Source organism: Lycorma delicatula, chromosome 3, assembly GCF_047948215.1.
Source record: "Lycorma delicatula isolate Av1 chromosome 3, ASM4794821v1, whole genome shotgun sequence".
NCBI lineage: Eukaryota > Metazoa > Arthropoda > Insecta > Hemiptera > Fulgoridae > Lycorma > Lycorma delicatula.
Window position 1 is genome coordinate 147,949,611 of NC_134457.1, and position 14,085 is coordinate 147,963,695.

At 28.5% G+C, this 14,085-nt stretch overlaps 1 protein-coding gene across 4 annotated transcripts in view; it reads right to left on the minus strand.

Annotated features, from left to right (window-relative positions):
- Window positions 1–14,085, minus strand: part of stj (voltage-dependent calcium channel subunit straightjacket) — a 230,930-nt gene that overhangs the window by 112,078 nt on the left and 104,767 nt on the right. For all 4 annotated transcript variants that reach the window (XM_075360777.1, XM_075360775.1, XM_075360776.1 and 1 more), the window contains 2 exons: window positions 4,009–4,089; window positions 3,282–3,356 (listed from right to left, as the gene is read on the minus strand). In XM_075360777.1, coding sequence (XP_075216892.1) covers window positions 3,282–3,356; window positions 4,009–4,089 — 156 coding nt within the window. The remainder of the gene's footprint in view (window positions 1–3,281; window positions 3,357–4,008; window positions 4,090–14,085) is intronic.

Sequence of the window (14,085 nt, forward strand, 5' to 3'; positions counted from 1 at the left end):
CCAGAGGTTTCAAAGACAACCTCTTTATTGAGAATTGTGATTGACACTAAGCTATCAAAAATGTTGACAAGTGCTCACAAAGATCACGGAATGACATGTTCGGCACATGTTTTTATCGACTGCTTTAACCACAAGGAGGACAGATTTTTTTCTCAAATCACCACTGGTGACGAAACGTGGATTTCATGTATCAATGCTGACACAAAACAACAATTCATGCAGTGGCATCATTCCAGTTCACCTAAACCAAAAAATTAAAACAAATCCACTCTCAAAGTAAAATCATGGGCAACTGTATCCTGGGACCTTAAGGCTGGGCTTTTGATTGATTTCATGGAACCTGGAACATCCAACACAACACAAATCTATTGTGAAACACTTTCTAAACTGGCTGGGTCACGCCATTCAAAAGTGTCAATGGGAAATGCTAAGCTCAGGAATTGTTCTTCTTCATGATAATGCATATCCACATATGGCTGCATGCCCAACAGAAACACAATTAAAAATTCAGAGGGGAGATTCTTGATCATACCCTTACACCCTGATCTCATGGTCAGTGACTACCATCTCTTCCTACACCTCAAAAAATAGCTTATGTCTCAACAATTCAAGGAAAGTGAAGAGTTGAAAATCTCAGTACAAAAGTTGCTACAATTCCAGACTTTATGCAGTGGATTTAAAGAAGCTTGTTTGATGAAATCAAAACTGTTTGGAATGAAATGATGATTATATAGAAATGATAAAGTAAATATATTTTTCATTTTTTCAACTGTTCTCATTTTGTTACCAATTGGCCCTTATTTTTTGAACTGCAACTCATAACAATACTACTAAATCTGAATATGATCAAGAACAAATCAGATAAATGTTTTTCTTTATTTATTTTTTTTTTTAAATAAAATATTATTAACACATTCACCGCTAAACACGTCGTTAGACGTTTTAGGACACTGCTTCATATAAACGTTTTTGCTTACTACTGTTGACAGTCAACATACGTGAAGCTTTGGCTATCGATACATAAAGGTTTAACTTATCGATTTATGCAGTTTTTTTCGATAATCGTTCGATAGTTTAATTTTTTCTTGATATTATAATCGAACTTTTAACTGTTATTTACAACCTATGAAAATGGCGTCCTCTGCGAAGTATAATCGTAGTAAAGGTTTAGATTCACAGCAAATTGAGCAAGTTTTAGACAAGATATTTATAGACGAAGATTCTGGTGATGAAGATGTAATGATGAATGAACAAACTGATAATGAATCAGATAATGATGATGATGATGTAGTAACGGAAAATCACGTGAGTAATTTTGCTCCTTCAGTTCAACAAGATAATTCAGGTAGGCCTTCAACTAATCAAAATATTCCCGAAATTGACTCTGATGAATGGAGCGATACTGATATATCCGGAAATGAACCAGTATATAGTAGACAGTCAGGTGTAACAAGCATTCCAGCAAATCCTAGAGACTGTTTTCAGTATTTTACTATGTTTTACACGCCAGCCTTCTTGTCATTTCTTGTAACTAAAACCAATCGGTATGCCGAACAATTTTTGTCTGTGCCTAGACCTTTCACCCAACACTGCAGGTTTGATGCCTGGAAACCCGTGACAAATGAAGAGATGAGGAAATTTTTAGGACTTTCGATGCTTACAGGCATTATAAAGAAACCTACTCTCGAAATGTACTGGAGTTCCTCAGATATTTTTGCCACTCCTATCTTCAATAATACAATGTCCCGTAACAGATTTAGCCTAATTCAAAATTTTTTTCATCTCAATAATAATGAAAATAGGGATGTCAATGATAGGCTGTATAAAGTAAGGCCCATACTGGATTTTTCCTGCACCTGTTTCAAGTCAGCTTACGTACCAAGTCAGAGGATTGCTTTAGATGAAGGTATGCTTGCGTGGAAAGGTAGACTCGGTTTTAGAATTTACAATCCAGGCAAAATAATAAAATACGGGATCATGTTGAGAATGGTATGTGACAGTATAACTGGATACATTTGTAATTTAGAAGTGTATTGTGGACAGAGTGGACGACTTGTAGATACTGTTATGAACCTGCTGGCACCATTCCCAGGCTTAGGTTATATTGTCTACATGGACAATTTTTATAACAGTGTCAAACTAACTCAAATGCTGGAAAGGAGGGGTTTGGTGTTGTGGGGACCATGAGGAAAAATCGTGGCATTCCTAAAAAAATGCTCTCTGTTGCTGGCACTCTAAAGAAAGGTGAAATGACCTTCAAGTGTAAAGATAAAATCCTTCTGCAGTCTTGGCGAGAGAAACGTGTAGTAAATATGGTGTCCAACATTCATTCAGCACAGATGGTAGAAGTTCAAAGCAAAAGAGATCCCAGGAAAAAGATTTTCAAACCAGAATGTGTGGCTGATTATAATAAGTTCATGCATGGAGTAGATACTGCTGATCAGCACCTTTCGTACTACCCCTTCATGAGAAAAACTGATAAATGGACGAAGAAAGCATTCATGTATTTCCTCTTGGCTGCTGTTTGCAATTCACATGCTCTGTATAAGCTTCAGAACCCCAATTCAAAACTTCTGAATTACATGCAACAAATTATAAAGGAAATGCTTGAAACCCAAACACCTACAGAGGATAATGCTACAGATCCAAGTTCTCCTGGACCTAGTCATCATCCCAGCTTGCCAGTAAGAGCCCCCAAGATTGATCCTATACACAGACTAGATGGACAGATGAAATAAACTTATCCATATCCCAGCTACAAAGAAGAAGGAAAGACCCTCTAGAGACTAAGGTCTGCAAATCAAAGAAAATTCGCAGCTCAACTAAGTTTCTCTGCATTTCTTGCAATATCCCTCTACACCCAGGAGATTGTTTTACCAGATATCACACCCTGAAGCATTATTAAAGGTAACTAGAAAATTTCATTCAATTCTGTTCAATACTTATAGAGATATTTAGATTTTAAGAGATTGTTGTAAAAATACATTAAACTGGCAAAAATGGCTGGCACAGGGAAATGAGATGCCCAACAATGTGCATGGCAGTGAATGTGTTAATAAAGACATCGATTTTCTAAAAAAAAAAGCTCAAGCAAAGTTAACAAATTAAGAATATTTAATTATTTTATGACTCATCTTCATGTTTTGCGCACTTTCTTGAAACCCATTTCAAGTTTGGAGAAGGTATACATTTCTCATAGAAGAATCTGTTTGTAGGTATATGTTAAATAATCATGAAAAAGAGATAGACAAAAAATACAAAATACAAAAAATACAACATACCACTGGTCGAAGATCAGGATGTGTTAAAACGTAACCATTATTTGTTACTATAAATGCATAAGCATTCAGCCCCAACTGAAAAAAATAAAAGAAACAGTAATTTATTTCAACTCCTTTTACAAATAGAAACTACAGATACTATGTTGTGCCAACATACTATCACACACTATTCAATCACACCCTCTGACACTGTCACATACTACTGCAGTATAATCTCCGTAAATTTATCAGTTAACAACAAAAACAGTTTCTTAATCAGAGGAAACTCTTTGTCATTGTAAATAATATAGAATTTAAAAAAGTAAGGTAAGATATACAAGCAACTTTTCTTCTTATTTCAGTTCTATCTCAAATAGATTATTATGAAGAACTGCTTGCTTGTTTACAATTTTTTTTACTTTTTTTTCTAATAAAATATACAGAGTCCAACATTTCAAATATGACTTAAAAATTTAGTCAGTCAAGAGTGAAGGATACCATGCAATTCTTTATATACGTTTTAATAGGATGAGTGATGTCAGTATAATTCAAATTGTGCAAAGTATCAATACCACCCAAGAAATAAACAAAAATAATTACATCATTTTATTATATGAAAGTGGTATATATTTTAAGTAAAAAAATCTTAGCTACAGTATCCATTACAAGTGGCAATCACCCAAACATAAAACATTCATTAATTAACTTTTTCTAAAAATACCATATAATATAAAAAGCAAATGCTTACCACTTGAGGTTTCATCACTTTCTCAACGTCTTCAATTGGTACATCTGTTCCTGCTACACCAAGTAAATAAGCAACTTCAGTCTGTAAAAAACATGTTACAGAATTTTATACTTTTATGAGATTCATCTCAAAAGTAGTAAAATAAACAATGTATTTGTTTTTATGGTAATTGAAACCTAATTTTTAGGTAAATGAAACCTTCAAAATTATACAGATAACAAAAATATTTAGTATATTATATAATAGTTCACAAATTTAATACACAGTAAGATCAAAATAACAAATTTTCTTATTGCACTTACATATATATATATATATATATATATACACACATATATATGTAAAAATAAAAAATTTAATATTAAGAAAAGATTACTCTTTCTTGATTAATAAATCAACTGTTAGAGATCCATACTCAAGAAACAATTGAAATTATCAAATATCAGCCCTGGTAAAAAAAAGTATTTGATGCAGTAAAATACAATAATCAGACATTAATTATTAATAATTAATGACAGATTAAACATAGTCTGACATTCTAAATGTTAAGAAATAAAAAATATTCATTTTATATTATCTTCATCTGGTATTACCCTGGATGAAAAAAAGAAAACAAGTTCCAAGATATCTTTCAAACCATATCACCATCAATCTGACTGAAATAAAATTCAAATATTAAAAAGAAAAGTAATATTATATTTTTGTACGATAAATTACTTTTAGAATCACTATACATGAAAGATACAGCTAGAGCAAATTAATAATACAATATAACAATTCCACTAGCATAAAATATAAACAATAATCTTTTTTAACTAATAACTTATATACATCAAACCATAAAGAAAATATTGCTTGTTATATTCATCAAAAATAAAACTGTGATTTTAAGAGTATTACTTTATTTTTTAAGCAATTAAAGTACCATTTACCAGCCACATAAATATACAAAATACGTTCATAGAACTAAGCGAAAGAACGCAAAAATAAAGCACTTTTCATAAAAATTTATCTATTCAAAAAAGTAATGCCAAAAAGCTTTTTAAAGATATAAGAGAAATCTGTTTAAAATGCTTTAAGAAAATTGGATAAGTATTATATACAATTTATTCATCAATATAACAAAATGTGTAACACTTTTTAAAAATGTTTATTAGCTCTTTCAAATTATGTGAAAATTGTTACTATTAAAAGATTTTTCCAGCATTAAAAATACGACGTCTTCAGTGAAGTTACTAGTACAGCTGCTGTTAAGACAACCATCTTGAAGTCATTATCACACACCAAACCCTTTTAGAATTTGGTTGAATAATTGACTGCATGGAACGAGATCCTACTTTAACTTGGCCTTATATCATTTAATTTGTTGTATGTCTGTCACATTACGACCAAATGAACTTTTTATGTTTATGAAATTTTGCATTGTTTCTTTATTTATAATAATTTTTCATAAAACTTTTCATTTCTAAATGGTGACTACTATTTTAGAAAGGGAGGTTGAGATAACAGATGTTAGGGTTTCCATTACCAAGCCATCGACACACATGCACCTCCCTTCCATTCATGACATAACTAGCCCTGACCAAAGTTTCTTTTAATTTTTTTCAGAGCTGCACATACAAAATCAATTGCAACCAAAAAATGTTAATCAAAAAATCAGTTTGTGCAAAATTTTTCAGTTATTGTATACATATATATCAATTATACAATACATTCATAGATGTATACACATTTAAATGAAAACAATTAGGTAACTTGTTTTATTTTAGATAACACTTTTCTTAACTTTTTGTCTTCTGTCTTTCATAAAAATCCATTCTTTGTAAACTTTATTTGAATTTACTTCTTGACCATTGGCTAAATATCGTTTAATTCTCGTAAGGTCATCCAAGTGGTTCATTTTCGAGTCTTGTTTCGGTATTTTGTTTTTATGGAATTCATAATAGAAAATCCACGTTCAGAGTCTGCACTGGCTGCTTGAAAAGTTCTCATAAATTTATACAGAAAGTAAAGGTTACAAAATTCTGGGTTAGTTTGAACAAAGGTTAATATGTGTTAAAATTCTTGAACAATCTTAGTTTAGTTTTCTCAAGAAATATAAATTTCAATTCTTAATATTCGTTCCATATTTTATCTAAATTGACGTTTTTATTTACCATAAATTCTGAATATTTTTTGGAAAGCTGTATTATATCTTGCTTTCCAAAATCACAATTGCTTCCTGAATTTAAACTAATTTCATTATTAAATGCTTGCCAATCTTTTAATTATTCATCTAGAAATCTGCTCTCCAAGTATACACATGTTCAATAAATCGAATTATAGCTTATGTATCAATATAATATTTACATTCTGAAAATATTTCTCTTACAGGGTCACTCCAAAAGATTTTGTCCCAAATACTAAGTTTTGAGTTTGTTAATTTTAATTTTTACATATCAATGAGCATCAATAACTGTTAAATCATTTTTTTGTGGATATTTGCACAAGGATGTAACCTCATCTAATACATACTTCAGACAAATATTGCTACCCAATATTGTGAATTGGTTAGAATTTTTTCACAATATTTACAAATGGGGTCATTGCATTCTGCTGTTTGATTTTTACAATATTCAATTAATGTATCGTAATTCTTTTACTAAAGCACCAACAGCAAAATACCTGGATAACCACCTAACTTCATTTAACAGTTTAAATGATACAACATCATGCTCTGACACTTGAGTTAATTCTTCAGGATTTTTCTTTTTCATGCTAAATCGGTAAAACATTGCGTACACAGTTCTAATCAAATTTTCTATATTCTGCACAATAGATACATTTTACATGCATTATGTAAGCCTAACAAGATTACATGAATCAATGTTATGAATCCTAAATCTTCCCTATGTTATAATGTTGTTCAGTTAAATATGATATTTCTCTTTTGAGAATTGCTGTTACCCCCATTTTTCTTACCAAGCATAACACTGCTCCATCACTCATAAACATTACAATTTCTTGTATATCCATATTATTTTTGATATAACATTGTTAAATTTTTCCTACAATTGACATAATATCGCAATTTTTCAGTTTCACTATACCTCCAAATACAGTTTTGTACACAATTTCATTATAAACACAACATTTAAAATACAGAATTAGCACTTTTTGTACAGAAATCAGTGCTTTCATCTACAATAAGAATATGAAAACTAAATTTTCTCACTTCATTGAATATGTTTTTAAAAGTTTAGAACTTATGCATTCAATAAATTCAAACACATAATTTTTGCTTCTCTAACTTTGAGATAGTTTAATAAATTCTTCCATGTGTTGATATGTCAAGAACGAGATTAATTGACACATTGAATTTTATCACAAATATCACATTTTCATTTGAATTTTCATGAAATCATAATCTGATTTTCTACATTCTTGTTTTTTTTTTTTAAACTGACGTTCTTCAGAAGTTTCCATTAGAATTTTTTAAATGCTACCTTTTTTCAAATGTTTCAATTTACTTACTGTTCTTACGAATTTTTTTATTAAATGCCGTTTCTAATAATCTAATTATCATGAATCCCACCTTTTTTCCCCATACTAAATTCTCCAAGACATTTTGCTTCCGCAAAAGCGTACATAGAACATTTCCAGTTTCTTAATTATATTGAAAAATTTCATTTAATTTTACTCCTTCTTTTTTATTTGAAGATGGTGTATCAGTTTCTTTTACAGAAGCATTTTTACCAGAAGGATTTGCTTTTTTACTTCTGATTCTTCATTTAAACATTTTTATCTGAATGTTAAGGACAAATTATAAATGTAATTGTTATTACAATACAATTTAATGTGTTATAATTATAACTTTAAAACAAATAATAAAAATAAGTACATATTTTTCCACCACATCTTTGCATTAAGACATAAAAACCAAATTTACGGTAATAACCACACTACACTTTTACGTGTTATTGATTAATTTGTAATCAACTCATATATCCAGTGCAAGTAAACATTATAAAATATGCTCATGCATACTTATTTGTGATTTTTTATTGTAACATTGCTTATATTGCACGCACAGTGTTGTTCACAGCACTGTTATTTGTTCAAGCAGTGGCATGTGCAGTATTATTTTGTAATAATCTTTCTGCATAGTAAAGTATTCTTCAGTTACCTAATACAAATTGTGTATTCTTTGTCATGACATCATTTGTAAATAACATGTGCGCTTTGTAGTGTGAACATACATTGTAATTTTTATTTATACTAAACAATACATTTAGTTGTTTAAATGGAGATGACTTTAAGTATTATCCTTTTTAAAAAAATGTAATTCACGGTCAGCAGTGGGAAAAGGAAATGAAATGTTTACATCAGATATCGCACATTGTTTAACATTTCCATTTGTACTTATTTTTACCATTAATACATATTATGTCATTCTTTTTAATATGTATGTAACAGTTGACAGATTTTGACAATTAATTGTGATTAATAACTGATTATAATGTTCTGATTCATATACAGAAATCTTTTCCTTTGCATCTAAACCTCCTTAACTAATATTTTTATTTTTTGTTATTAAATAGTAGCTATCATATAACTGAATAGAATGTTTTTATTATAAAGAGTAGTCATAAACTCCCATAAAAAAAATCAAGGTGTATGCTACTCCGTACACTCAACTAAACATGTCACTGAGTACATCTTGTATATTTACAATAGCTGATTGGAGATGTGCAGGAAATAAATTTCTCAGTGCAATACCTCTAAAATAATTTCACGGCTGTGCACCCAAGCAGGTTAGAGGAAACTATGATCCTGACATCACTCACCATCTTCAAAAGTTAAATCTGTCTATGACAATGTTCTCCTGTTAGAGCATTGTACCTTTCTTAATAGACTATATAACAGTAAATTTCATGTTGACTTTGAGGAAATTACTTTTCATAATTTTAACCTTCTCACACACGTTATTTAAAAAAAAAAAAAAGAAAAAAAAAGAAAAAAAAAGAAGAAAATTCAGGGTTACAATGAAAGTACCTTCTTGTCTCTCGTTTGCCAACAATAATATCTGTTGTCTCTGGTAAGAGTATTTAACAATATCACTAATACAGACTATTTTAACAATGGCCCTTGACCTTCCATCAAAAATCCGGTTTCCTACTTTGTTTTGATTTTTACCTTGTTAATCAAATTTCATTGTATAACTCAATTTGTTAAATCCACTAGAAAATGGCACAGAACTGCTAGTTTATCTTATCTATGTTTTGTTATACAACTAATATGTTGCTTTTGTTAAATTTATTAATTACTTCATCATATCATTCAAGCATGTAGGCCTTTGTGTACTATATTTAAAATTTCTTGTTGAGGTTAGTAATTCTTCTGTTGTATTTTTACATGATGATTTTAACAAGTATTGATTCTGATCTTGAGTGAAGAGCATTAATATATTTTTTTATCTATGTGTGTATGTATATTTATTCTGCAATTTAATTTGAATGCTTCAGAGTTATTCTGACTGTAATTTGTTAATTTGTCATAAGATCTTGTGTATTTTATTTGTGGTTTTGAAGGCAACATAATAACATTTATTCCTGAATTTCTACTTCTGTAATAAAAGTCAATTAATTATGTTTTTTTAAAACTGATTTTACAGTGTTGTTTGTAAATTACAAATATGTTGTCAGTTTTCAAGTTCATATAGATAGTTTATCTCACATATTTTATTGTAGATTTTGATACATAAAATGATCTTTTCTTGCCAAAAACATCATATTTATTGTAAACAAAATACACATCAAATACAACATTCGACCATAAAGGTGTTTTAGTTTCTTAACCTCTGAGCTGGTACATCATTACCAAACATAACACCAGTAACTCTGCTGATGAAGGGACTACATAATTAATTCTGAAAAGATCTTCTGAAAGAGTATATTCCAAACAATTTGAATTATTTTTAATTGAATAATAAATTTAGTTTATATATTTAAAAATTATTATAGTTACAGGCAGTAAACACAAAAAATATCACAGTAATTTTAACACACACAAAGGTAAAAATAATATATCTCATTAATATATAATAATATATTAATATTTATAATATATTAATAATATATCTCATATTCTATTCCAAAATCTATAACAACCACACCCCCACAGTTTTTAATAATAAATTATTATTTACCCTTTGGAACATAAAAAGTATAATCAAGAGCAAATAGTATTATCACATACAAAATCAATCTTTAAAGATTGATTTTATGATTTTTAAAAATAATAAAATAAAAATATTTAATAAGTTAAAATTTTATAGCAGTTTATCACTGAAATTTAATCATATATATATATATATATAAATAAAAATTAACTTTAGTAATTCAAACCTTTAAATTACTAATTTTCATTTAATAAAATCATAAGTACACAAATGGTCAAATTAAAAGCATTATTTAAGCAATATTTCAGTTAAAAATTATGACAAAAATTATAATAAACCTATTCAAAATAATTTTTTATCATTTAAAGTGTTTGTAATTAATTAATTTAAAATAATACTTTATTATGTTATGCAGTAAATTTGTGAAATATAGCGTGTAACTACGTGCACAACAAGCAAAGCTTTGTATGTCACGTCATCAAATAAGATGATAGATTCTAACAGTTATGGATGTATAATATTATTTTCTATACTGCAAAAAATATATTATACAGTCACATTTGATATCACATAAGACTCGTATTTCTGAAGTTATGCTCTTGCAGGGACAGGAAGATAAGAAACAAATCTTTAACAAATGGGAGGGTAAACTTCCTTAGATTCCTTCTTATACAACCAAAATTTTTCATTTTTTCAGAAAGTTATGAAAGTAAATTAATCAGTGAATGTTAAAAAAGCAATTTACTTTTGAAATACAAACACAAGCAATATTTTATAAAATATTGCTCCTAAGAACAAGAATACATTACACACTACCTTTATACAAAACATCATCTGGATTGCGTGGATTATAAGTGCCCCTACCCATAAAAGCATAATATCTTACTAAGAGAGAGATCAGGCAATTATGTAATGCCATATGCTCTATTATAATTTGGAGAAAATTAACAACATAAATTATAAAAATTACAAGAATAAAATGAAATTAGCAGTAAATTAATGCTTTTTACTGATGTTTTAAAGAAAGATCGATTCAAAAACTTCAACAAAATAAATATGCCTCAACTATTTGAAAACAGAACACTAAATACTATTCATTAATAAAGGAAGCATATGAATAGTGAAATTGATTTTAAGGCAGTCACATTACTAAAACAACATAACAAATGTTATAAAAAATAAATGAAATAGAAATGTTTATGTTATATAATTTATGTAATTATTACAGAATCTGTTTTTTTTTTTGTTTTTTTTTTAAATATACGAGTAAAACCTATAATATTCTAATTTGGATGTGTAATTTGTCTCATTAACTTCAGTTGTGTTTTTTTACAACTAACACACAAACCAAATCACAACATTACAGAACAGAGATTAGTTCCCAGTATAAGGTTTTGTAACTTGGAAAATGTTTCTTTCTATTAATCTGCTTCAATGAGTTTAAATGCAGATAAAATTGAAAGATTATAACAGAAAAGGATAAAATAAGAAATCAATAACTGGTAGTATTCTAGTAGTTCAAAGGAATAAAATACATTTCAAATAGGATAAAAATTAAAAATCAAGAGAATATTCAAGAACATAGGAATGTAAAAAATAAGGAAAAGGAAAAAAAGGTATAATTTTTAATAATAAAAGATAATACTTCTAGATAATAAAATATGAAAATAGTAAGATTTAAATAAATAAACGTAGAAAATTAATAAATAGATTCAATTTGTAAGAATTAAACTAAGTAGAGACTTGAATTTTAAACTCTAAATGCCACAAAAAAATCATTTAAACTAAAAATAGATTCCTAATTTTAAATTTTTTCCAAACACTTTAAAATGAAAAAAGAGTAAGATAAAACTTGGGACATTTAAACATAATGTACAAAAACAAAGTAAAATAAATTGTTTAACTACATATAACCAAAACTTTCTTAAAATAAGTAAGGAAGGAGACTTTATTCAGTCCATTTACCTTCCTTACATCACCCTACATCACCTGATATTGGTGGTAATTTTCTTAAGTTAGGGAGATATAAATTTAGAATGTGTTTGAAAAGAATATTAGATTTGAATTGTGTTTGTTCATTTAGTATACTAGGGGGAAAATTTGAAGCTTGTAGTCAAGCAGCTGTATATCAACAATTCTACAAACATTTCTCCTATCAGTGTTTACAAAATGGAAAACCAAATCTGTTCATGATTCAGTCTCAACCATATTACAATTTACATTAAAAGTAAATCCTATTTAACAATGAAATTATCGCAAATTGATGATAAGTATAGTTCATTTTATTATATGAATTACATTAAAATTATCCTGAAATATTTCACTTGTAATTACTGTTTGAAATTGTTAAAGGTATTTCTAAATCTAAACTACGATAATTTATGGTCCAGCAATTAAAAGTTACATACGACACATTATGTTGACCAAAGTGATAAATGTAAACACTTCCTTTTAAATGAAATAACATTGTAAGAATGAGTAATTGTAAGAAATAAATCATTCTAATTAACTGAATAATAGTAAAGACATTTATCGATAGCATCATATACACAAAATAAAAACAAATATTATATTTATTCCTATTTATAGCATACAATAAAGGTGAAAAGCTTTGCATAATAATAATAATAATAATGTTCAGTCATTTTGTTCATCTATTTTGCTTTTCTTGATTTATAGTAGTGTGTATATAGTATAGGTTACATTTTTATTTGATCTGTAGTTGTAAGCAGGATGAATGAACTTAAATCCACTGTAACTGATAAAAAGTTAAGTTGGCAAGCTTTGGAGTTAATAATGTGTATAAATTCATGAAAGAAGAAACAAGTACATTTGGAAAGTTAGAAAATGATGACAAGCATATTATTCCAATTCAAAAATGGAAAAAAGAACAGCAGCTGCATGTAAAATATCACAATCACAAGTTCAAAGAGTAAGGAAACAGAAAAAGGAGTTATTAATAAAATTACAAGAAAATCCATCAGAGGTTTTACTTCTTTCAGAACACTAAAAAAAATATAAAATCCACACAAACCAGCAACAGGCCTAGATGATTTCAACATGTGCGTAGTGAGATGGACCGTAAATGAATTTCATCTTTTAAGAAAAAAACAGTCGCCCACAGATTCCAAAATTGCTGGTATCTCTAACGATTCAATAGGTTTCTCAGGAAGTAAAAGAAACCTAAAAATACATAACAATTTGGCTTCAAATGAGGAAAAAGTGAAAACAATAGGAAACTTGTTATTGAACATTAGAATTAAACAAATACAGTACTAAAACATGATCAAAAATATTCAGAACCAAAAACAGGTTGATTGTATACCTTGATGAAACGTATATTTTGTCAAGTCATACCTCAACAAAATCATGGAGGAATGCTTCAGGGGAGGACTTCTAACTCCCATTTCTAAAGGCAGAAGATTGTTTAATTATACATGCTGAGGATGAAATTGTATTTATTCTGGACACATTATTAACCTGGAAAGCAAGTGCAACAACTGGCAACTACCAAGACTCTATGAATGCAAATAAAATGAAGAAAAATTAATGAAAAATATTCCCAAAAATTCTGTAATAACTTCAGACAATGCATTATATTTTATCACAGAACATTGTAAGAAAAATTACCCACATCCAATACAAGAAAACAAGAAATGCAGGACTGGTTAAGTAATTATTGCATTCTATTCTCATCTACTATGCTGAAACCTTAACTATAATTAACAAAGAAAAATACAAAGAGTTTATGTTTGATGAACTTTCTAAGAAAAACAAGACATGAATTATTATGACTATCCCACCCACCCAGACTTAAACCCTATTGAAATGGTTTGATCTGAAGTAAAACAATACGTTGAAAGCCACAATGTTACTTTTGACTTTAGTGATGTTCAACGGCTGAAAATAAATTTTCT